This window comes from Gopherus evgoodei, chromosome 2, assembly GCF_007399415.2.
Source record: "Gopherus evgoodei ecotype Sinaloan lineage chromosome 2, rGopEvg1_v1.p, whole genome shotgun sequence".
NCBI lineage: Eukaryota > Metazoa > Chordata > Testudines > Testudinidae > Gopherus > Gopherus evgoodei.
The window spans coordinates 226527090-226553725 of record NC_044323.1 but is presented as its reverse complement, the minus strand read 5'-3'; the positions used below and the strand labels follow the sequence as shown (position 1 = coordinate 226553725).

At 43.1% G+C, this 26636-nt stretch overlaps 1 protein-coding gene across 2 annotated transcripts in view; it reads left to right on the top strand.

Moving 5' to 3' along the window:
* The first annotated feature begins 2019 nt into the window (after positions 1-2019).
* Positions 2020-26636, top strand: part of LYPLA1 (lysophospholipase 1) — a 39681-nt gene continuing 15064 nt past the window's right edge. Inside the window, exons 1-8 of one of the 2 annotated variants that reach the window (XM_030553094.1) lie at positions 2110-2166; positions 3378-3409; positions 11358-11513; positions 12019-12084; positions 18677-18724; positions 23764-23834; positions 24492-24565; positions 25599-25700. In XM_030553094.1, coding sequence (XP_030408954.1) covers positions 18684-18724; positions 23764-23834; positions 24492-24565; positions 25599-25700 — 288 coding nt within the window. In that variant the 5' untranslated portion in view covers positions 2110-2166; positions 3378-3409; positions 11358-11513; positions 12019-12084; positions 18677-18683. Of the gene's footprint in view, positions 2167-3377; positions 3410-11357; positions 11514-12018; positions 12085-18676; positions 18725-23763; positions 23835-24491; positions 24566-25598; positions 25701-26636 lie in introns of both variants that reach the window. The other variant, XM_030553093.1, reaches the window with a different exon arrangement.

Genomic DNA, 26636 nt, shown 5'->3' with positions numbered 1-26636 from the left:
AGGCACCACTGCGGCAGCTCCACCGGAGCAGCGGGACCAGCGCATGGGGCGGCGAAATCAACCCCCTAGCGCCGGTCCTGCCTCTACCCCAGCCCAGGGAAAGTGAATGAGGGTGGGAGAGAGTGAGCGACGGCAGGAGGGTGGATGGAGGGAGTGGGAGGTGGGGCCTCAAAGAAGGGGCAAGGCATGGGCATTTCATTTTGTGTGATTAGAAAGTTGGCAACGCTACCATCAGCCCAAGGCCTGTCACTCTGCTGCCTTGGGCTAGACTACTCCTGACAGATGGCACAGAATTCATATGGCCTGCACATTTCTGTGTCTCCCACACAGAAAAACACAAAAGAAATCTGCTGGAGGGGGGCGGGAGGGCAGGGAACACACATCTCTTCCCTGCCAGCCCAGGCAGCGTGTCTGTTCCAGCTAGGGTGACCAGATGTCCCGATTTTATAGGGACAGTCCTGATATTTGGGGCTTTTTTTAATATGGGCTTCTATTAGCCCCCCATCCCGATTTTTCACATTTGCTATCTCGTCAGCCTAGTTACAGCGTGCCAGAAGCAGCCTCAGAGATGCAAAACCCTGGGGGGCGGGCGGGGGCAGGGCTAGACATGCATGCGGGTGGTGGAGACATTGATCCTGTCAGGGAGCTGGGCTGGCCAACAAGCAAGAGAGACTCTGTCTCCCACAGTGGGGTTAGATTTTTACGTACCCATTAAAAAAAAAAAAGACATTGAGGGCAAATAAAACATTTATCAAGCAGTCAATAAAATGTCAGGACAATCAGAACCAAGCACTTCCCAAAGTACCCAGCCAGGTCCAGGCCAATGATTAGCAAACTGTATGCCTTTCATGCATGAGCAGAAGGGTTGCATAGGCTGGGGGAGACTTTGCCTCCTCAAACAGCCAGTTGTGACCTCACCCTTTCGCGTGACCACTTGCTGTGTGCAGCTCCAGTCCTCTGCTGGGGGTGGGGGTGTGCACTGCCAACCTTCCTGCACTCTGGAGCTGTGGAGACTGCAGCCTGTGGCCACCTTCCCCCCTGAGCTGGGGAGGCTGGGGCCCCCTGCCTTTCCGCGTTCAGGAGCTGGGGCTGCATGTCACCTGCCCTCCTGGTGCTCCTTTGGGGCTGGGGGAGGTCTAACTATGGGACTAGGCCAGTGCCTGCCTGGGGGGAGGTGTGGCTCTGGACTCTGATGAAAGATGGGGCTTGACTCCGGCGGGGGGTGGCGTGGAAGAGGTAGGCCCTCCGGTGGAAGGGCTGGGGCTGGGGGATACTATTCCCAGCCAGTGGTTCACACGCTGCCCATGCTTTCATGCGTAAAACTCTGAGTAATTTAAAATAACATTCCACTTTTTTCTTTTTTTTTTTTTTTGCTGTTTGGTGTTTTGTAATATAATTTAAATGAAAATCCAGGATTAGGACTGGCATGCAGGGTATTAGTTAGTGTTTGTAACTCAACTTCCATGCGGTTAGGACATTCTGAACAGTTACTGTGTCTTTTTCTCTATTGTGCTTTAACTAACTTACCAAAACAAGTGATTACACTGCATTATTTTGACAAATAAAATTGGCAGAATTTTTATTTTGTAGGCTCAGAATCCCCCCTCCCCCAGCACTAGACAGAGGCCAGGGCTTGAGAGCGGGTCCCAATGACCCCGAGGGGCAGGCTCAGGCCCCTGAAGCAGCCACTTCCCACCTCACCCGAAATACTCCTTTGCGCATGCGTCCTGGTATGAACCTCACTCCCCATCCCCGTCGTCAGGGAACTAAATGACAAGAGGAGAGTCCAATCGGAGATGGAGGATCCTCTGCGCCTGAGAGCCAATAGGGCTGGCGGGCAGCAATGGGCGTGTCTTGAAGAGACTACTGATACCTGCCGCGCGCCGCCTAACGGCTGGTGTTTAGCCGCTCCATGCGCGTGCCTACGCATGGGGGATGGGGGGAAGGGGTTGGTGACAGAAGCCCGACCCCTCCCCGCCCTCCAACTCTGACTGTTACTCGCTGCGTTTTGCTCCCTGCTGCCGCCCCTCCCCTTGGCCCGGTGCCTGCCCCTCCTCCCGGCCAGTGTGTCCCGCTGGCTGCCCCGGAGCCCGGTGTATGTGCGGCAACAACATGTCCGCGCCGCTCCCCGCCATCGTCCCGGCCGCCAGGAAGGCAACCGCCGCGGTGAGTCCGGGCCTGGCGGGCCGGGGGAGCAGGGCTTGAGCGGCTCCGTCCTGGGGGCGAGGCGCGCGCGGTGCGCTCTGGCCTGCGGGTCTCTGTTCCCGGCTGTACCTGCCCGGGCCCGTGTGCGCGCCCTTCGTGCTCCGGGTCCCTTTCCCTGCCCGCCTCGGGAAGCCGGGCCGCGCCCCTGACTTGCACCGGCGGGGTGCTGCCCTGAGCGGCTCCCCCACAGCCAGCCGGGCTTCTGCCCCGGGGGAGCGGCGGAGATCGGCCCCTCCACGCGCGGAGTTCCGCGGCAAACCGCACCGTCCTGGCCGCGGCAGCTGGCAGCCGCGTGGATAGGTGCGCTTGGTGCGGTGTCTTCGTCCGGCCCTGCTGCTGCTGCCTCGTCCGGCTTGTCTTCTGCGGCGGGGTGCGGGGAAGTGCTACCCACGTGCAGTGATATTAGGGGCTCTCTCCCTGCCGCCTTGCCTTGCCTTGCCAGCTGTGCGGTGCTAGGCACTGTGTTTTGTTTGTTTGATGTTTCATTTAGTGAAATTAACTTCAGATGTTGGATGAGACCAAGGTTGTTGATGTCATTTGACTGACAAATGTCCCTAGTTGTCGTTTCTTTTAATAAATTGCGTGTTTTGCAAGAAAGCAAATATAACGAATTGCTGGACAGTATCTGGAGTTACCCCCTTTAATGAAAAGAATGAGCAAGCCATCAAGATCTGTCACAAACCTTACCTCCAAAATCAGAGAGAGAGATGACTAGCAGAAGCAAAATGACTTCTTTGGTCTAACTTGGTGGTTATGGCAGCAACCTAATAAACTAAGTTGCAGGGAGATGCTTTTAGGGAAGGAAATATGGGATGAAAATGCAGTGAGGGATTTTATTAGGGCTTGGAGAAACTTTTACCCAAAATAATGCTTGCGCTTGGTATTGCACAGATTTTATAGTATGTAGTTTTGTAATAATTTACCAATGGTCATGGTGGCACTGCCCATTTAAAAATCAAGATCAGATGTTTGTCTAAACAAATATGCTCTAGGAATTATTTTGGGAAAGTTCTGTAGCCTGTGCTGTACAGGTGACCAGACTCATAATGATCTCTTCTGGCCTTAGAATCTTTGAATTTGTCACAGCTGTTTTTTCCTTAAAGAAAAAACAAACAAGGGAATTAGACATGAAACAACTATTTTTAACTCTTGCATTTTTTTTTTAATTTTAGGTCATATTTCTTCATGGATTGGGAGATACTGGGTAGGTATAATGGTTTACTGATGTGTATCAAACTTATCTTACAGTTTGAGATTTCTGGGTTGTAAGACTTGAGTGTTTGAAACTCAGTTGCTGTTTCTCACAAACTACACTGGCACTAGTTGCAGAGTTTATGACAAATGCTGAAGAGATGGCCATGCTAGTTTTTAAAAACTCCCACAAAAACTACAAGCCAAAATATCTTTCTGTCTCTTTGTGGTTTTAATGTAATACAAAAACTAAATCAGTTAAAGCCTATTAAAAACATATTACCTACATCTGTAAGTAATCATTGAGTTGAACTAGCTGTCTTGTTCCCATTCTTTCCTAAAAGTTTGTGTGGGGGAAGCAGGAATGCCCATTTATAATTATTTTTAATTCAACTTGATATTCACTCATAAGCCTCATTCATGGAAAAAATTTAAGCATATGCTTAGGCCTTGGCTACACTTGAGAGTTACAGCACAATAAAGCCACCCACAGCGCTGTAACTCGCTCCCCGTCCACACTGGCAAGGCACATACAGCTCTGTGTGTCAGTGGCTACCGCTTTGCAGGTACTCCACCTCCCTGAGAGGATTAACAGCTGATGCAGAGTGGCTGAGATGCTGGTGCTCCAGTGTAAATCGGGAATAATCTTATTACGCAGTGATTGACCTCTGGAAATTCCCCATAATACTTTTAAGTGAAGGTTCCTCTCCTTGTTTTGTTGTGATGCCGTTCTTTGTTTTGTTGTGAACTCCGGATGCTCCGGGAGCTGCTTTTCAAAAAACCAAACAGAGCTACTGTTTGCTGTGAATGAGTAGAGGCAGACAGGGGGGCTCCGTTTGGAAGACCCACAGCTAATGTTTGCTTGATGAGAGAGGCAGCGGCGTGGGGGTCAGTTTCGCTGTTTATCTGGTCTGTGAGAAAAAACAAACTGCTGCTATTTGCACTTAGTGAGTGAGGGAGCGGGGTCAGAACTTGCAGTGCGGGATGCTGACACAGTGTCGGCACTCCAAAAATCCACACTCTGTCTCTCCCCATGCTCCCTGTCATACTCCACCTCCCCCTTTTGAAAAGCACATTGCAGCCACTTGAATGCTGGGATAGCTGCCTATAATGTACTGCTCCCAATGCCACTGCACATGTGTCTGCGCAAGGCTTTACCCAGTATTATGTACTATAAAGTAGATTTAAAAGTATGCAGCTCTGATAAATCTTAAATTTGGTTTTGGTGTTGTATTTTGATTTCCAGACTGTATTGAAGCTACATTAGACTAGACTATGTTCAATACATCCTCGCTTGTTTCCAAAATGTCTCATAGGTTTCAAACTGGAGTTTTTCTGGGGACTTGGAGCTCTTTTATTTTTGTTATGTTTGTCACAGGCAGTCAGTAGTCAGGTTCCTGTTTTTCATCATTGGAGCAGAAGAAATATATACAGCTGCTATAAAGATTTCAATATACACCTGTGTATATATATGCAAGGTTTCTTTTTTAACTTGGCAGTTCTGATGACCATTTGGAAAGAATCTCAGAATCCTTGCTTAATTAGTTCTCTTCAGACACAGTTTCTTTTTGACTTGTTAGTACTGCTAGTTTCCAAAATAAGGGGTTCAATACAATAAGGAGAAAGTAGTAACTAAATGCTAATTCAAGCTTAAGTAGAGTTAGACTTTGGAGCCTATAGTATGGAGTCTGATTAGGTGGAAGGAATAGAGGAGACTTGAGGCTTTTATTTATGTGATCTTCCATCAGATGTTCAGTTCCTCAAATGAACACATGCAGAACCCTAATGGATTAGGGTTTTTGAGAGGGTTAAGACTTCAGAACATAAGAACGGCTATACTGGGTCAGACCAAAGGTCCAACCAGCCCAATATCCTGTCTACTGACAGTGGCCAATGCCAGGTTCCCCAGAAGGAGTAAACCCAACTAGTAATGATCAAGTGATCTCTCTCCTGCCATCCATCTCCACCCTCTGACAAACAGAGGCTAGGGACACCATTCCTTAGCCATCCTGGCTAATAGCCATTAATGGACTTAACCTCCATGAATTTATCTAGTTCTCTTTTAAACCCTGTTATAGTCCCAGCCTTCACAACTTCCTAATGCAAGGAACTCCACAAGTTGACTGTGCACTGTGTAAGAAGAACTTCCTTCTATTTGTTCTAAACCTGCTGCCCATTCATTTCATTTGATGACCCCTAGTTTTTATATTATGGGAGCAAGTAAATAACTTTCCCGTATTCACTTTCTCTACACCTCACATGATTGTATATACCTCTGTCATATCTCCCCTTAGTCTCCTCTTTTCCAATATAAATTTTTATTTAGATCATTTCAAGAAAGCTTTTTCTTCCAGTTAGAAGTACCATGCTGTTGTTATAGTTCTGTATTCTATAGGCCTGATACAAAGCCTGATGAAGTCAGTGGGAATCTATCAATTTACATAGCCGCCTGATCAGGCCTTACGTTAATAACTCATTTTTTTACTTGTTTTAAAAATAAAAATGGTGTTTTTAATATTTCTTCTATCCCAAACTTGTACTTATCTGCTTAAATGTTAAGATCTTTCAGGGAAAATTGATTGCTGATTTAAAAAAAAAATCTTTTTTAGTATTCAAGATTTTATATATAATTAATTTATATATATATATATATATATACATTTAGAATTATAGTATGAGCAGCATATTTAAAGCTTGACAACTCTACAGTTTTCTCCATGAAAAAGCTGCTTCCAGCAGTGACTGGTTTCTTTTATATATATCAGGGTCACTTGTTCAGTATGTTAAGCATGCTCTGAAACATTCCTTTAAAAAAAAAAAATGGAGCAACTACGCATTTGAAAACAAATTTGCTTAAGAGTTGAGCAGAATTTGTTCATCTCTGTTATACAGACTTTTACATACTGATTAGAAGTCTCTTGTAACTGGTTAATAACTTTGCAATGGTTGTAGTCAATTAAATTTCTCTCTGACTTCTGTGCCTTGTGAAGGTCATAGGAAGCCTGAAAAAAAATCTTCACATTGAAGCTGGATGGGATTTTTTTTTATTGAAACTGACCTTTGAAATTCAAGTGTTAATAAACAGCACTCCTAGCTTTGGTTTTTACCTGCAACAACAAAAATATACTTTCTGCTTCAAAAAACCTTTTCATTACCAACACGTTACTTGATTTTATCTTGTAAATTACTGTGAATGTTATAACAAATTAGAAAATAATAGTGGTGGAACATACATATTTTGGTGTATATGGGATGATGCATTTTAAGATGGTGCCCTTTTTAGGGTAGGTTAGTTCAAAGGCATCCTTAAGAGCTGCCTTTAGCACTTAGACTTAAGTGCTGACGTGGTGTGTACACCTCAAAGAACTAGTTACAGGTAAATAATACTACTTTTTGCCTCCTTCGCCACCAAGAGTCCAGTCATGCAAAGCCATACTCAGACATGTTGTTCTGACTTCACTAAGACTGCTACTTGCATGAATAAGTCTTTGTAGACTCAACTCTTAAATCTTGTGTTCAGTTTTACAAGCAGCCAGGCCAGCATTCTGCAGTTTCCTGGCTGACCAAGTCACCAATGGAGAATGATTGATTAATAAGAGGTTTTATCTGTCAAATTACAACCACACTGCTTCATAGAGGGACTTTACTTTCTTCCCTTATCAAAACCTTTCCATTGTTTAATTATTTTTACTTTCACAGGTATTGAGCTTCTATCTGATTATTTTCATCTTGCTTAGGATTAGTTCTATTAAATTTAACATTGCATGACTTGTGCTAATGAGCGCTGGGCTTACTAAATGAGCCTACAACATCCATGCCATCAGGGGTTGTGATAGCTGGAGGAATAAGAAAGCTCTGAAACTCAGTGCTATGTTCAGTATACTGAACAACATGCAGCTCATCAAAAACTGAATTTTGTATTTTATATGCCAATTTAAAATGTAGAATTACTCTAATTTTTCACTGACCCTCATTGTGTGGAGGTGTTGAAGGGAAAGATATTTGGATTACTTGAATGCAAGGAATCTTTAATTAACTTGTTTTTGTTTTGAGTTACTGCAACCTTAGGTGTGTGTGGAATCATCCACTGTATGTAGACATATACTTCTATAGAAACAACAGTAGGAGTTTCAGATCTCCTAGCTCCTTCAAATTACTGTTCATATGGCTTCCATATATGGTGTGATTGTGTCCTTTGCACAGGTGTTAAGGAACTTCAATAGCAATGTCCAGCAGGTGTTGTGCATGCACTTTTCATAAAGGGCAGCATATCCCTGATCCCACTCAGCTCCTTCTAACTGCCCTTTGGTGGAGAGTCACAACAGAGTACCATCCGCTTTAGCTCGTTATTGTTTCTTAGTGTATGGTAATTTAGTTTCCTTGTTTGTTACTAATTTAGCTAATTACATTAGTCAGTCAATTTCATTTGTCAGTCTGTTCCTGATAGGAGGCTGACAGATTAAATTGATTAAGGATTAAGGACTGAGGATAGTCAGTTTCATTTGTTAGCTATTTTTTTTAAAAAGCATTTTAGATAGGATTCCATACATAGTGCCTTAAATCCCCATTTACCAGGATTTAAGTCAGTGCGGGTCAGAGAGTTGTTCTTGTCACAGATATACATGACCTTTCCCTATTTGGCTTAGAAGAAGCTCATTTTCCATCAAAGTGTGCTATTTATAGGACTTTTAAAAACACACTCGTAAATCTAGGGAATATAGTCTGAGGCTGTTCCTCATGGAGAAATCAAGAAGACCTCTGAACTGCAGCAGCTTCAGGGATCCTTGGGTGCACTTTCTGGGACCCAGCCTGTAAGTGTCTCCCAAACTAGGGAGGTAACTGATACCCCTAGGAGGCACTGCTCTTTTAAGTGCTCTCGGGCTTATCGGTTGGAGCAGTGAGTAATCCCTGCTGCTCATGGAGTTAAAGACCACTCTAAGATCTCCCACAAGGAAGATGTCATCTTTCCTGGTACAACAAAAGAGGAGGGCAGAATTCCATGCATCCAAGGAGCTGCTGAATGGGGCAGGGAGAAAATCCTCTCACGGGAAGAGCATGGTACCAAAAGGATCTGCCTTTCCTTCAGGCCAAAATCTTAAGAGATCATTGAAAACTTCCTTGGTGTGGGCTTCCATGGTAATGTGGAAGCAATCTAAACCTACCCCAGCATGGTCAGATGGTCCTGCACCAAAACACCAGCAGCCTGCTTCCTCAGTCTTGGTGGCATTGAGAGCACTTCCTTCTGAGCAGGGGGATGTACTAGATGATTTCCTGAGGTGCCTTCCAACCCTAATATTTTATGATTCTATAAGGGGCAGAGAACAGTTACAGGACTGAACAAGCCTTCCCCTCTTACAGGTGAGGCTCCGGGAACCTATCCAGCACTCTTTTTAAGAAAAGCAGCAGACATCAGGATAACTCCTGCGCTTTAGTCTCCTTTACTGCACTATTGTCCTTTTTCAGCTAAGGGTATGGCTACATTTGGAATTTCAAAGCGCTGCCCTGGCAGTGCTTTGAAGTGTGAGTGTAGTCAGAGCGGCAGCGCTGGGAGAGAGCTCTCCCAGCGCTGCATGTAAACCACATCCCTTACGGGTCTAGCGTGCAGCGCTGGGAGCCGCGCGCTCAGTGCTGCTGCCCTGATTACACTGACGCTTTACAGCACTGTATCTTGCAGCGCTCAGGGGCGTGTTTTTTCACACCCCAGTTGCAGCGCTGTAAAGTGTGAGTGTAGCCAAGGCCTAAATCTAAATCGCCATTAGAGCGACCCAGGTTGCCAGTTATAAACATTTCACAGGGCTCCCCTATACAAAAACATGATGGGCAGTCTGCTTCACAAATGTCAGTATAGCTGTCAGTCTATGTCATTCCTTCTGAGGATTCTTCATTCTCATCAGGATCATCTTCTCAGGTAACTAGCAGGAGTCAGTCACCAGACATTTGGCCACTCTTGCCTACTCCATCTTGATTCAAAAGTCACACTATAAAAAGGACTACGCTAAGGATGTCACTTTCAGGGCTTTATCTCAAGACCTAAGATTTTTTTTTCCCTTGGACAACTACCATCCTTATGGATTTCAGGCTTGGATGTATTGGCCCCTCTGGTTTCAGCATTCAGAACCGACCAACCATTTTTCTGCTTTCATCAGAGATTCCATTCAGACTCCTCAGATGAACTGTCAGAGTGTGACAAAGTCATTCTGATATCAGAAACTCAACACAGCTTCTCTGGGGGAGAGGATGAAGAGGTGTAAGATGAACTTTCATCCAGTGCTTTCTCTCCTCCTTCCCTGGATGAAACTTCCGCACCCTTAATGAGGGTGGAGTGGGACCATGTGTGCAGTTTTTGGGAGGGATTGCCCCCCAAACAGAGGCGAGGCATGGGGAGCACACAGAGTTACATGCCACTGCTCTGCCCTCCCCCCCCCCCGCCATTTCTGCAAACACAGAGCTGCCCAGCTCAGAGGTCTCTGGCTACCCTGACTGCAGCTGAATGCAGCATCCTGGGTCCTAGTTCCAGTTGTGTTCCCCTTTTCTGTGTTGGGAGCCCTACTATTTTCTGTATAACAGTGAGTGCCTGTAGTAGGGATGGGGGAAATGAGGGAAGGGGGGTGAAATAGCAGAGGGAGAGGAACGTTGGGAGGAGGAGAGGGGGATGAAGAAGAAAAGGGGATAGAGGAATTGCAGGGGGAAGCAACAGTGCTTTTCCGGCTCCCCCCCTCAGCAGCAGCTGGGGTTCCTCCGTTAAGCAGGCCTGTCAAACCTGCACCCTGACAAGCCCACCCCCCCTACACCTGGACCCCTCTGACCAGACCCCCACTCCAGTGAGCCCCAACCAGCTGCATCTGGATCTCCACCTCAGCACCCAGACCCCTTCACTGAGCCCCCCCAACCCCATCTCCGGACCCCCCTGCTGAACCCAACCACCGTCACCTGGATCCCCTGCAGAGTCCCATTGCCCCTGCATCTGGAACCCCCAATGAGCCCCTGTGTATCCAGATCTGAGCTGCCTGCATTCAGATTGCTCCGTACAGAAACCTCTTACCCCACACCTGGAGCCCCCAACAATAAGCTCCTCTACACTTGGATCCTGTGGGTTTGAGCTTGCCCAGCCACACCTGGTGTGCCTGGCACAGAGGGGCAGGGCCCTGAGGTGTTTCTGGGTCATGCCCAGTCCTTGCACTGTTTCAGGGTCAGGTGCAGCCTCACAGCCAAGTCCCTGTACTGGAGGAGGTGGGGGCTTCAGAGTGATCGCCCAGTGTAGCCAGTGATCTGTGTTCCCCACTGCCATGCTGGAGCGACGTTTATTTATTGACAAATACAATTTACAGAATTTTAAAATGTGTGTAGAATTTTATAAGTTTTTGGCATAGAATTCCCTCAAGAATAATATTCCATTGGAAATGGTTCAAGACAAGGCAGATAAACTATTTGATATTTTGCAACCTGCCGTTCATGACAGAATAGCCCTTCCTATTAATGAGGGAATTCTGTAACCTGCAAAGGAATTATGGATTACTCCACAATCTTTCTCAGCAACCTTAAAGAACTGAATGCAAGTATCAGATTTCCCCTAAAGAGTTTAAATATTTGTATTCACATCCGCCACCACTGTCACTGATACTGATTTATCAGAGCTGCGTACTTTCAACACTACTTCATAGTGCAGAATGCTGGGGAATGAGAAAGTATGACATGTCCTAACTGTCTTCATTCCATACAACCTGCCTCAGAAATGTGCTTTAGTAGGATACCAATTGTGAAAAATTGCAGAACAATTTGTATATGTATGCTAGTCATTACTACTTGGTATCCGCTTCCAGAGCGGATACACAAGGGGAAGATGAGTCCTAGCACCCACCCCCTTGGTCACTGAATTGCTTGTTAATAATCATGACAGGAAGCCATGTGCATAGGAACTCAAAGAATTGTTACTTAACTAATAGTAACTGTGGTTCTTCTAGATGTTTTGTGCATGTGAATCCCTCGATCCATCCTCCGTTCCTACAGCTCAGACACATTGTGAGACTCTGGGTGGTGAGAGAGACCTGAGGGGGTGACCAGAGTCATGGTACCTCTGTGCCCTTGGAAGAGGGGGCACAAGGACATGCAGGAGTCACGTATGTGCCCTTCTTTGATGCTGCTTTTGAAGTTTTGGAATTCTTTTGCAAGAGATTCAGCCACACCGTGAGTGAGAGCACAAAACATCTTGGAGAACCACATTTGTTAAAAGTGTGTGTTAGTGTTGTTTTTATGCAGCGTAGTGGTTTTTTAGCAATATTCAAAAAAGTTTGAAAACAATTGAATTTGTGACCTTGTGTCTTTGAATAGATTGACACAGTAAATGTATCATTGGCAGGCTTATAGCAGAGGCTTTCTTAGAGAAACTACTGTTGGACAAGAAACTAGTTTTCTTTAGATGGGTTTGCTACTTGTTACAAAGGAAGGACTTCACTTTTAAGATTGGTAATGCATTTTGTTTTAGGTTCTTTTAGAAATGTCACCTGTAATGACATTACACTCCCTCTTATTTTAGCATTATTATGGCAACAGTGCTTAACTATTAAAGTTAACAGAATTAAACTAGCACGTTAAAATGCTATTTAACATACTTTTCTCCAACAGACATGGCTGGGCAGAAGCATTTGCAGGTATCAGAAGTCCACATGTAAAATATATTTGCCCACATGCGTAAGTATATAACTTGTTTTTTCACCTTTTTCATTTATTTAACTATTTATTTAGGAAGTTTTAACAAATTTACAGTTACTTGCCATGTAAATATCAGAAACAAAACAATCATTACAACATTTAGCTTTTGTTTCAAGACATACAGGAATAATATATATTAATCAGATATTCCTGTTTAAGAGAGTGTTACCATATTATAGAGTGAACATCATGAAAATACCTATTTTGTTTCTGGTTTTTTACTATTTTCTAATGCAAGGCTACTATGTAGATTATATTTCGTAAGGCCATTAGACAAATGTGAGAAGATGAAGTCAGTGAGATTTATGGGTACTCATCACTTCGGTTGACTACTGGCTATCTGCTTATTGAAAACATGCAGATATATGCTTATTACATTTTTTTTAAGAAGTATTGATACAAATTACTTAAGCACACCAAGGTTTGACTCATATTTTGCTTTGTTGCAAATAACTTAATCTGAGTGAATAAATAGAAAATTATTGGAAAATTGTTCAAATTCCACAACTAACTTCAGTTTGACTATTTGTGTAAGTCTCTGCTTTCTGCAAGCTTTCAAATGGCCAAGTTTTACTCAGCATGAATATTTGTGAGAAGCTAATTTTAAGAATTGATATTTACTTATCTCTGAATTGTATGCATTCCTTTGTAATACAAAATGCACACTGTTGGTTATTCATGTAGTTAGTATAAAGGTTCTCAAATGTTGGTATATGGGCCACTGCTGTGTTCTGCAAAGCCCTTTTTGGGGAGTCTGGAGAGATGGCAGTCATACAAAGCTGACTCTCTTGCTTATTTCCAGCAGCTAACTTGCATTAAAAGACAACTAAAATATTTGATAACAAGCATCAGGTACTCCTGGTGGGATTCTGCACCAAAAAATCCTGCAACGTTCTGCATATTTTATTTGTCAAAATAATTCAACATAATCAAACCAGTTTCAATTTTTTTTGGTAATTTACTTTAACTACAATACAGAAAAAAGTCACAATAACTATTCAGCATTTTCTAAACACATGAAAGTTAAGTTACAAACACTTGGTAACTAATAGCCTGCATTCCAGTTCTAATCCTGGATTTTAATTTAAATTACATTACAGAACACCGAACAGCCCAAAAAAACCAAACAAAAAAAATGTGGAATGTCATTTTAAATTGCTCAGACTTTCACACATGAGTCATACAGTTTTGTTAATCCTGGAGTGGGCAAACTATGGGCCTGCCAGCTGTTTTAATCCAGCCCTCAACCTCCACTGGGGAGCAGGGTCTCAGGCTTGCCCCGCTCCAGCCAGGGAACAGAGTCGGGGTCTGCTCTGCGTGTCTTCCAGAAGCAGTGGCATGTCCCCTCTCTGGGCCCTACATGTAGGGCAGCCAGGGGGCTCCACACACTGCCCTGCACCAAGCGCTGCTCCCACAGCTCCCATTGCCCAGGAACCACCAGGAGCGGTGCCTGTGGATGGGCAGCGTGCAGCCGATCCACCTGGCCATGCCTTCGCATAGGAGCTGAAGTGGGGACATGCTGCTGCTTCTGAGAGCTGCTTGAGGTAAGTGCCACCCCGAGCCTGCACCTCGGAGCCACTCCCACATGCCCCAACCCCCTACCACAGCCTACCATTCCCCAACCCCCTACCACAGAGTGATCCCACTCCCACCCTCCAAACCCCTCTGTCCCAACCTGGAGCGCACTCCTGCACCCCAAACCCCTCATCTCCACTCCCATCCCAAGCCCACACCTCCAGCCGGACCCCCTCAGCCCCCCAGCCTGGAGCCCTCTCCTGTACCCTGAACTCCTCATTTCTGGCCTCACCCCAGAGCCCACACCCCCAGCCAGACCCTTACCCCCTCCCACACTCCAACCTCAATTTTATGAGCATTCGTGGCCTGTCATACTATTTCCATGCCAGATGTGGCCCTTGGACCAAAAAGTTTGCTCACTCCTGTACTAATCATTGTCCTGGACCTGGCTAGGTACTTTAGGAAGTGCTTGGTTCTGATTGTCCAGATGTTTTATTGACTGCTTGGTAAATGTTTTATTTGCCTTTAAAACCTTTTTTTTTTTTTTTAAATGGGTGAGTAAAATAAATCTTGAGGTGTAATCTAACCCCATTGTGCCACTTTGGCACAGCAAAAAGTGAGAAAGCACATAGATCTTCCTATCTGAGGCCTTGGCTACACTTGAGAGTTACAGCTCTGTTAGTGGCTTTATAGTGCTGTAACTCACTCCACATCCATGCTGGCAAGGCACATACAGCCCTGTCTTCGTGGCTACAGTGCTCCTTGTACTCCACCTCCACGAGAGGAATAAAGAGTATAGCGCTGCTGCTGCTGCAGCGCTGTGGTGCCAGTGTAAACAGGGAATAATCTTAGTAGGCTGTGACTGACCTCCGGAAGCTTCCCATAATGCTTTTAAGTGAAGATTACTCTCTTTGTTTTATTGTGAACTCTGGGCTCCCGGAGCTGCTTATCAAAAAGAAGAACAAACACAGCTCCTGTTTGCTGTGAATGAGCAAAGGCAGGGGGCTCCCTTCAGAATGCCTACAGCTAGTGTTTGCTTGAGGAGAGGGGGAGTGAGGGGCTTGAGGAGAGAAGCAGCGCAGCGGGCTGGAGGGAGGGGGGGTCTGTTTCTGAGTGTCTGCTTATCTGGTCTGTGAGGGGGAAAAAAAAGTTACTGTTTGCTTTCAGTGAGTGAGAGAGAGAAGGGTTGGGGAGAGGGTCAGAACTTGCAAGGCAGCTGCTGACAGTGTCAGCTCCAAAAATCCACTCTCTCCCCCACGTTCCCTGTCACACTCCACCCCACCCTCCCTTTCGAAAAGCACGTTGCAACCACTTGAACACTGGGATAGCTGCCCATAATGCACCACTCCCAATGCCGCTGCAAATGCTGCCAATGTGGCCACGACAGTGCGTTGGTAGCTGTCAGTGTGGACAGACTGCAGTGTTTTCCCTACTCAGCTGTAGGAAGACAGGTTTAACTCCCAGCGCTGTACAGCTGCAAGTGTAGCCATACCCTGAGGATTCCCTCACTGTCATTTATAATAAGGCTCCTTTATATCACTCTGGCAACATAGGGGCCTTAAAACTTTCACAGGTTTTATGCTCGTGGGGGAATTGACTGAGAATGGGAACAGTTAACTAACAATAGGAACATTAACAACATTACTACACAGTCAGGCTGCTGCATTTGTGGTACATTCTGTGCTTCAGAGAATGAGATCAATTAATTGACAGGCAGGCTGCTACATTTCTGCCTCTAGCCTGCCTCGTGCATAATAAAAAGCTGTACCCTTCCATGCCAGCAAGCTGCAGTGGCAAGAGAGGGACAGACTCTCTCTTCCCACCCCCACTCTCTCGGTTGCTTGTTGGCATGCATGCACGCCAAGTCCCACCACCCCCGCCCAATGGTGGTGATCAACCACACAGGCATGCACGCCCAACCCCTCTCCCCATCTCTGAGACTGCTCCAGATGTGCTGCCTGGGATGCCAGGGAACAGGCACATGTCCCCTGGCAGATTATTATTATTATTATTATTATTATTATTTTGCATTTTTCTGTAGGGGATACAGGAAAAAAAATGCAGGCCATATGAATTCACTTAGGAGTAACAGGACTCTACCCAGTAAACAAGGCATTAAACTATAGCTAGCATCTCTTTAACACTTAAAATCAGGATGGGTAAAAGACCAATCTTGGTCTATTTTAAGAGAAACTCAGATTGTCTGTCCAGCCTATGACTTAACTGTTCTTTCTGGGAAGAAGAGCATCTTGCCTCATTAGGGCAAAAGTAGTAGAGAGGCATCCCATGTGGTGGGGTGAGGTGCAGCATGGCACAGAAGAGCAAAATTTGGATGAGAGGGAATCAACTTACCCAAAATTACAGTAAAACATATGGCAGTTTTTATTATCTTATCAGATCAGATCATTGGGCTGTCTGTAATAGCCTCTTCTATCTGACAGTTGCCACTACCACATTATTCAGAGGAATGTGGAAGAATCCACATAATGGACAATTAAGATATAGTCTGCACACATAAATTGTTAGCTGGCTTATTTCCTGAAACATAGATGTCTGTCCTCTGCAAACACTTGTATAACCTGTCTGAAACAACTGTATTTTCTCATGCTTATAAATGCCTAATTCAGCACTTGGCCATGACACATTGTGACAATTAAGTCCACTGCTAAATTATGCAGTATATGGTATTTGTTTGTTTGTTTTTTAAATCTGACCAGTATCATCCTCATAAGTTTAAAATTTGATGCCTTTCAGTTACATTAGTGTCCCTGGTTGTTTCTGAGGTGGCCTCTACATATTGCCAATGGAATGCTCCTATTGTGGTTCCGAGCTTTGGAAACTTTATGGAAACCAGTACATCATAAGTACTTCATGTGAAATTGAACTTTTGGAGACAAGTTTGTAAGAGCATGGATGTGTCCCTAATTTCTTGTTTTCTTTAGATAGTTTCAGATGTAAGGACATTATTTTCCATACCCAGAGTGAATTTTGAGTTTCAGATCCAAGACTCTCTTCATTTCTAGTGTTAGTGCTATATTATAGTTAGTTTTTTTTCTGGGCGCTTTGCTGTTAGCCGAACAGGCTTCCGGGGGGTTGATAAAGAATGGGATTTAAACTTTGTATATTGTGCTTCTCCATGTAAATAGAGGTGGATATACGCACCAGCTCTCTTTTAGGCTGGGCAAGCCCACTCCTCATACTACTGTTTGGAAGTAGTGCAGGAATGATGTGTGAAGGTCCTAATTGGCAGCAGAGGCCCTGGGCCTTGGCTGATGAGTCCTGAGTATCAAATCCTTGGATCTGACCTATGACTGGCTATCTACCCTTGCACTGGAAGAGAGTATGCTGCCAGGCAAGTCAGATGCAACCCCAGCACTGGAGAATTCTGTACCAGATGGGGGTTGGTGGCTTGCTTACTCTTACAGTTGGAAGATTTCATTGAGGCCAAGAATTGAGCTTTTTTGGTGCTAGAATTTCATTAATAGTTACGCTGATTTTGGCTTCTAAGGAACTCTTTGGTCTATGTCTTTGTTCAATGGCTGGAGATTGCTAGGTGTCTAAAAAACTTGGTAATAATCAAGCATCTATTGACCTATTGAGGCTGGAGAATTTCTTGGCACCAAAAAGGTTTGTATTCTTGGAACAGACTATTGCAGCTGCTCCCTTGCTGTTGCTGAACTTTTCGCTTGGAGGAGGGCCATCAGTTTGTGTTCAAGTAAGTGAATCTACCTGCCATCTCAGCTTGTCTCTCAGGTGTCGCACTATTGCAGCCCAGACCTTTCAGGTATCCTAACTTCTTCCTGTGGGTCAAAGAACCAGTTCCTTGATGGAATCTTAATTTGTTATTAACAAAGCTGATGGACTCATGTTTGAGCCCTTAAAATCTTTTACTAAAGACAGCATGACTACTCTGTGAGGAGAGAGTTGCACGAGTTTTAAAAATTGATCCTATTTTCACCATATTCTTCGGAGATAGTCTTCTTACAAATTCATTTCAAATATATAGAAAAAATGGAGATTTCTGTGTGAATCAGACAGTTTCATAGTTCTTTCCAAAACTTCATTATTTTCTGGAGGAAACAAGGCTCCACACCCCCATGTAAATGGGGTTTTGAGATAAATAGATATAATATAAATAGCTAGAACTGAAGACTTTAGGAAGTCAGACTTCTTGCAGCATGCCATTTCCACTTTAGGAGTTGCAAAGTGAAACAGGTTGTACAATGAGACCTGTTATGATTCAGCTAGGGTGAGAGTGCCTCAGGGTCTTAAAACTCAATCTGTTAGGACAAAAGTATCAATGATGTGCCTCCATAATGTTTCCATCGTAAGCTACTAGCAGAGCTACTTTGTGGCATTCTGTACATCCATTTATACATCACTGCTCTCAAATTGCCAGTTTGATGTTTGCTTTGGGAGACTAAATCTGCAGAGCCCTGCACAGATACAAAATTTGTATCCGCATCCAGTCTGCAAAAATGTTCTGTGGATATCCGCATTTGCAGGGATCTATGAATATATTTAATTAGAACTTTTAAATCACTTTTCTGTGGGTTCTGCTGTTTGCTAGACTCCCATAAGTCTGAATGAGCAGAGACCAATAGTTACTTGTGCTAATAATTGTGGTCCTTTGACATTGTTGCTTCTGAATATCTGCTCTACGTGCCCATTATTTTCATGAGAGCATGTAAATAAAAGTAGCCAATTTGTTTTCTCTGTACCATTCATAGGATTCTATTGTCTGTGCTTTTCATAGTCTCTCAGGGTTTTCATTCTGTTCTCAAGGAAGTCAACTAATTATTTTCATCTGCTGCCTCAAAACCCATTGTAGTTCTGCTAAAAGACCAAAATTGGTCTCATTCGTGTTTACCTTCAGTTTTAAAATGAGAGAGCTGACACTGGTCATGCTTTAAAAATGGGATGAAAATATAGGAAACATCTAGCTTTACAACTTAACCTGAAATCTTGCAGCAATGCAGAATAGTTATCTGATGTGTAGTGTTATGTAAATAAACCTTTGTATTTAATTATACCAATATTATTTCTCAATTTCTAGGCCAGTTATGCCAGTTTCTCTGAACATGAATATGGCCATGCCATCTTGGTAAGTACTTTTTGAATTAGAAATAATCATATATAAAGTCCTAAGTGTTTATATTGATTGGACTTAACTCCAAAGATGAGTTTGAATTGCTAGCTTTAGTTAACTGTAAATGCAGAGCAAACGTTCTAACAGGCTTCTCATTAATAATGTCAAACTGTCTCATCGGAAGCAAAAAAAGAAATACTAGCTCTGAGAAGAGAGAAAAGTTATCAGACAAGGAAAAGGCACTTTTAAAATTGAAAACATCAAATGCATAATATACATAATAGCCTTCAATCTGCTTGAAAGTTTGTATTCTTTGTGTGCTTGTTTACTTATGTTCCACTTCTGGTGTGCATGTGCCTCATGTGCTGTAGCTAGGAATGATTTAGTCAGCTCTGTCTTTTGGTCATACCTGTTCCTTTCATGACCTTGAGCCCTGCTCCCTGAAGGTGGAAAGGGGGTGGAACAACCAACTGACATTCATTTCCTTTCAGCTGCTCCTGGCTATGAGGTGGACCCAAATAGCAGTGTCCCCACTCACTTTATCAGTCAGCTATTTTATTAGGATTGTGTAAATAGTTTAGACAAGGCATTTAGTGTAGTGTTTTTAGTAGTTTTAGCTTTGTTTAGATTTATTTTCTGCTCTTTAAAGGGAGGGTCTGATATTATGTCAGGACAGAAACCCCAGGCTTTACATTTTGAGTCCTGTGGGGCTGCTATGCCCATGCATGACACATATTTCAGTAGTCTTTACTTTTTAGGTTCTGGATATGTAAAAGAAAAACATAAGGAGTGTAATACCCTCTCCAAGAGGGCAGCTATATCTAGGACAACAGGATGAAGTTTTTCCTTTTTGAGAAAAATATGAGGCTGGTCTCTGAAGCAGGTGGAATATAGAATCCCCCAGTCTGGGACAGTCCTCAATGAAAAATGTCCTGGTAACTGCCTTAACCTCCAGGGGTCTGGCTGCTTTTGTGTCGGCAGCTGCGAGCAGTAACAGGTATCACTCTTCTCAGGAGTGCAGAGGAAGATCTTACAAGGAAGAGGTTTGGTTCACTCTCTACTGTCTCTGGGATGAAGGGATCTCTGAAAGCAGCTCCTCATACATCAGTTTGGCAGGAGGCAGCCCAGAAGGCCTGTAAGGTGTCTGTAAGTACTGGAGCAGAGCTTTCTGCTGGCTGCTGTCAGTCTGCTGCTGGCACCATCTGCTCTGGGCACTGGGTCAGCTCTTTCATCTGTCTTCAGCACCAGTCCATTCTGAGCATCCTCCGATGGAGGACAACTCTCTTGGTTGTCTGCGGCATGGGCTCGTTCTGAGCATGCTGCTCTGGCGCTGATTCAGTTACAGCCCCTTGCAGTGCTGACTTCCTCAGGTGGCCTGAGAGGAGCAACTTGTCTGTGTCTGTTCATTCAGAGCCTGACTGCCCCTTAGTAAATGTTTTTTTTGTCAATCAGGGGATGCTTTCTAAGTCACCTGGGGGTTATTGTGGTAAGTCCCATCAGTGGCTATTTCTCCGAATCCCTCATGAGCAGCACCCCATCCTCTTAGAAGAAAAGGATGGGTATTCCTTTTCTGATAATGAGGATGTTTTACCCTCCTACCCTTTGGGAGTAACTTTTTATGACTCATATGTTTGAGAGTCAGGTCATATATAGGGTAAATATACAGGCATGGTAGTTCAAAAGCCTCTAGGTAGTACCCCTTGCCCTGGCCACATTCACTTCATCCATGTGGATCAACTGCTTCACTTGACTGGTGCCATATCCTAAATCAAAACTTTCCTCAGCTTCACTTTCCAGGATTACCTAAGGATCCACCTGTCATGCAAAAGCAATCACAGTGATCTTGTAAATATTGTTGAACCAGACTCTTCTCCACATCAGACTCTAAATGAACATGTACTTCTGCAACAAGTTTCTGAAACTATCCTAGAGCATATTCCATCCACATCTTCACAGCGTGAACATGTGGCTCCTCTTCCGGCATCGTCATTAGATAAGTAATTTCAGGATTTGGTCCACAGAATGACAGAAACTTTGGGCGATCCTAGCTCAGACTGTTCAACAAAATGAGAAGGAACCAGATCAATGCTCTCATGCAGGAAAGCAATCCTTCTTGGATCCTATGGAGTCTGAAGGCAAAATATACAGCTATCTGCACCTTTATTTTCCAGTCCTACACAACACGCCAACAGACATCTAAATAGGCATTTTTCTCAAACACTTTTATGGTTCATAAAGGATTCTGTCATCAGTGAGGTGCTCCCCTTATGGATCTGTTTGCAACTGAACAGAACAAGAAATGCAGAGTGTCTTCTTCCAAGGGAGGACAGAGTCTGGGCTCTCAAGGAGACAATTTCCTAATCCCTTGGACTTAGTGCCTGTTGTATGCTTATCCCGCAAATCCTCTGATCTTAGATTTAAAGAAGGTCAGACAGAACAAGGCCACATTCATCTTAGTAGCAGCAGATTTGCCCAGACAGTACTGGTTCACGGTAATAAGAAATCTCTTGGTAACACCTTCAGTATCTCTGTCTCTTCTACCAGGCTTAATTACCCAGAACAACGGGACAACTATTCATTCAGATGTGTCATGACTACACTTCATAAAATAGAAACTGTAGGGTAACAGAGTTGAATTGTTCTGGTGGTGTAGAGAGCATATTGATGCAGAGCAGAAAGCAGTCTGAGGACAACTTGTGCTGCAAAATGGAAGTGTTTTTCATTCTAGGTTTGCCAATATAATCTTTCTCCAAGAGACATCAATCCCTCATCTCTTTGAGTATCTGTTATATTTAAACTCTGGTTAGCTGTTAAGTTCATTCCATGTTAATAATAATAATTGGAGATATACCAATCTCCTAGAACTGGAAGGGACCTTGAAAGGTCATTGAGTCCAGCCTTGCCCCCTGCCTTCACTAGCAGGACCAATTTTTGCCCCAGATCCCTATGTAGCCCCCTCAAGGATTGAACTCACAACCCTGGGTTTAGCAGGCCAATGCTCAAACCACTGAGCTATCCCTTGCCCCATTTGGCTGCTATCTCAGCACAGTATTCACCATCAGGACCCATACAGCTTGTTCATCCTTCAGTTTAAAAGTTTTTGTGAAAGATTTAAGCGGATTTCTTTTTATTAAATCAGTTCCCTCCATGCTGGAAATTTAATGTATTGTTACTTACCATCCTGATGGGTCCATCCATTTGAACCATTAGCCTTGTGCTCGTTATTCCATTTGTCTGAAGACTGAATTCCTGTTTGCAGTCACACTAACACTCAGGATCTGTCATGCCAGGACCACAGTATATGACTTCTCACAGGGATAAAGTTACATGTTAGCCTCACCTTACATCTCTACTCAGAGTAATCCCTTAATTTTCATTTAAGTAAGTCCATTAATTTAAGTATCCCCAAAGCCTCATTCATCCAAGGGTAAGGCTGTGTTTCAGATTTTGGATGTCTATGATTTTTCCTTTTATTTAACTCCAACAAGACCATTCAGGCACTCCCCTAGTCAGTCTGTCTCTGTTGTCAAGAGCTCCAGCGGTCAGGCAGTCTCAACTCAGAGAATCTCTAACTGAGTATGACACTGCATAAAGTTACTTTATGGGGTGGTCAATTTGGAACTCAGGCCATGTTAGCTAATATTCTATGACAGACCACTTCTGGAGCCTCTTTTTGGGAGAATACCCATCGCTGATATATGTAGAGCTTCTATTTGGAATACTATACATACTTTCCCTAGTGATTACTTTGTCATTCAGGTACCTTGTTCAGATGCTCCATTTGAGAGGGCTACGTTGCAGTCTTTATTTTATTAGAGGAGAGCATTAGAGTTTATTCATTATATACTGTTTGGGAGTCATCAGAAGCAGAACACACAAACAAGCATTCAAACTAGAAAGGAAAGTTACTTACCTTTAGTAACAGGAGTTCTTTGAGATGTGTTTCACGACCCGCTACTGCTGAGTCTAACAGCCTGGGCTTGAGACTGGCATGGGAAGTGAGGTTTGGTTGTTTGCTCTGCCCCCTTTCTGTACTGCGGGGAAGGGACAGGGCTTGAGGTCATCAAAGGAATAGATGCCGCCGGTGGACCTTGCTGATTAAAATGTTCCAATCTCCAGCACATGGAGTGCATAAACATCAGAAATAGAACACATGTAAACACCACAACTCATACTCCAGTTACTAAAAGTTAAGTAATTTTCCTTTAATTATTTGTTGTGAAAACAGGAACAAAAATTCCTGGAATTAGTATTTACTACTAGTAATGGGTGGTATTGTTTTGTGGACAATTAACTGTTTAAACTTTACAAAAAAGTGGTCTCTGATTTCTTTTAGAATGGAAGCTCCAATAGAAAATTCATATTAAAACCCATATTTTTTTACTTTAAAGTGAGAATGTGAAATGTTATGTAAATCTTCCCTTGATTTTTTTCTTCAATTTTTTTAGCTTTTCTATATTAGCTGAAAGAATTGTTTAATTCTCAGCATATGCCTGCTAATATTTGGACAAAAATATTACAAAGAATGTATTGCCTGCCTCTTAAATATCAAAACACTGAACTGTTTTTTTTTTTTTTTGACAAGATAGAAGAGGGCAAAATTCTTGAGATTATAGTTGGTTGAGAAGTTGAAGTTTGTTTTTAATTCCCACTAAAAGATTTCTCAGTGTGTTTAGTATAAATTACAGGTGCAGCTCTACTATATAGTCCAGCCACTAAAATAAAAATTGTATAGTTGAGTATCTAATTCCTTGTGCCATAAACGATTAGAGTAAATAAAAGAAATAAATAAAATTAAATATGCTTAAACTTTTAAGATCAGTCATTTCTGGGCTCTGATATGTGAATACTTGCATAACTACTGTTTTCAAGGTGTAAACTGATTAACACAAGGTTGAGCCTATTCTTAATTATCTATAGGATGATAAAACAAAGTGTGTAAAAAGTGATCATTAGTAAATCTTCTCATTACTGTTTGAATGGTTATGTCAGGGTACAAAGGTGTGTTAGTTCCCTCATGAATAAAGTTATATAATTGTGTTTTTTCTTTTAAGGTTTGATATTATTGGACTCTCGCCAGATGCACAGGAAGATGAAGCTGGGATCAAGCAAGCAGCAGAGCATGGTATATTTATGAGTATTTTTAATGTATCTTCCAATTTTTTTAAATGGGTGTTTGCCAGATGATATATATAATGTATAAAATACGTGTACATATATGAAATTACTTCATTTTCAGTGGTTTTCTCATTAGCCAACTTAGAAACTGACTTAAAATGACGATTTAAAATGGTGAAGTCGCTTATGGTACATGGCTTTGTTAAACAAATAATTTTAAGTTTCTTGAATTGTGTGGGTGAATTTAGTGGCTCATTTATCAGCCTTTGTATTCCCACATGCATGCCTATCGCCCACTAAATTAGGAACCTTCTAGAAAGTACAGCCCACTGAAGCAACACAAGCATGCTTATGACTCCAAATGCTCAGAAGTCACCACCGATTCTGCACTCGGACTTTTGTGTGACCCTGACCCAACAGTTTCTGTTTGTACCAGCACTTCTGACCTTGCATGAACTGCTGGTGTCTACAGCACCAGAGTTCTTGACCTTGAACCTTTGGTCCAAAGTGTTTTTGCTTGGGCAATACTCCATCAACTTCCCTTCTGCCAGCTTTCCCTTGACACAGGAGAGATTAATACTGCCTTTTACCACCTATACCACTTTTTTCTGAACTCCCCTCAGAACTGCTGCATATTAACTACTGGACTTCATTTGACTTGCAGTTAAAGTACTGATAGATCAGGAAGTGAAGAATGGAATTCCTTCTAACAGAATAATTTTGGGAGGCTTTTCTCAGGTAAGGTACTTGTCAGGAAGGGAGTTGTAGTTTCTTTGTTTGAGGGAAGTTGAGGTGGTCTCCTTGCAACTGGGAAATCCTGTTAACGAGCAGATGGTGCTAGTCATTTCTGAAAATAAGGCCTTTAGTTTCTACTTACTTCCAAAAGGCCACAAAAGTAATTTTTTTCTGACTCTAAAAATCGACTTAGTGAAAAATGAGTTTACATACTTCAAAACTACTATAAAGTAATATTAAAATAATTTAAGTTTAAGATGAATAGTAACTTCAGGGATTAGTTCTAAAATTTCCATGTCATTTTGATTCTGTATGGCATCTGCTTTTTTTATTCCAAATTACAGAAATAAATTTTAATCTGAGTCTCTATTTTATGTAGTTAATAGAAGATCTGAACTTCAGAAGGAAGGAATGATTATTTCCTGAATGAGTTGTCAAAGGTCTGCGGTAGACTTTTTGTTGTCCTGTGATAAATTGGTTAATAAGAATATACGAAAACTAATGTGAACAAAGCAGCTGTCCTGCTTTTCCTTTTCCTTTGCCTTCAGATGCTAACAGGTAGAGGAATGAAAGTGTCGTGTACCTTAAAACCATATAATGCAATAAAGTGTCTAGGTCAGACAAATGACTAAGAAAGAGAGAACTGTCATCACAGGAAGTGAAATTTTCTTTTGGCTTGCATATCATCAAGGGAATTAAACAAATTTGTTCTGTAGTCTCCTTTTAAAACAACAACAGAAATGATGCTGCCACAAGTCAGAAAGAATACAAGATTTCAGATTTAGTTTGCAATTATCAGTTAGAACAGTGCTGTCATTTTACTTGTAAACAGAACAGATTTTGATCTAGAATAGTTGAAACACAATAAGGATGGAGTCACCTGATATTTTTGGAAGTACTTTTCAGAGCCATCAGTTGAAACTGGAAAATATTGTTTGTAAATATAAAGGGCCACAAATTCTGAAGTAATGGTGATAAATATTTAATTTAAATGTTTAACTTTACCATTGTAATAGTTTTTATATTTCTTGATTAGGGAGGTGCCTTGTCGTTGTATACAGCTCTTACAACACATCAGAAATTAGCAGGAGTCATAGCACTCAGTAGTTGGCTTCCACTACGGACCTCTCTTCCACAGGTATTTGTACTACTTTCTTAAACATAACTCAGTCTTCAGTGAGCTAATTGAAGTTGAACATTGGAACATATTTTTTCACTTTCATTACACTGTATCCACAGACTAACCCCTCCCACCCCCATCCCCTACTAGATAGAAATTATGTACGGTAATTCTTTAAATATGTCCATAGACTAAGGCTTTGTCTACACCACCACTTTTTTCAGAGAAACTTGTGTCTCGGGGGTGTGAAAAAACGCACTCCTGACTGATGTAAGTTTTTAAGATAAAAGTGGCAATGTGGACAGTGCTATGTCTGCGGGAGAGCTCTCCCGCCGGCATATAGCAGTTACTTACAGTGGTGCAGCTGCAGCAGTACAGCAGTGCCACTGTAAGGTCTATAGTACAGTAACTCCTCACTTAAAGTCGTCCCGGTTAACGTTATTATTTTGTTATGTTGCTGAACAATTGGCGAACATGCTTGTTTAAAGTTGGGCAGTGCTCCCTTATAATGTCATTTGGCAACTGCCTGCTTTGTCCACTGCTTGCAGGATTCTCTGGAAGAACAGCCCCTCCTTGTGGGGATTAGAACTGGGGAAGGGGTCCGGCAACCCCCCCCCCCCCGTCCCCATTCAGCTCCCATAAATTCCCTGTAAGGTATGTGTCTCAGCAGCTGTCCCTCCCCATACTGTCGTGCTGCTCCTGCCCTGCCCTCTGCCTTGGAGCTGCTCCCTGGAGCTTCCTGCTTTCTGGGGGAGGAGGGGAGAGAGGTGCTGATATCGGGATGTCCCTCTGCCCCCACCCCACCCCGCTGGTAACCTGTCTTCCCAAAGCGGAGGAGGGGGACAGGGCTCTGGAATAGAAAGGAGGGAGCTTGCTGGAAGCTGTTGCTTCCCATCTGAACTGGATGATCCCCTTAAAAGGGCAATGTACTTGAAGTAGGGTCAGCGTATTTGC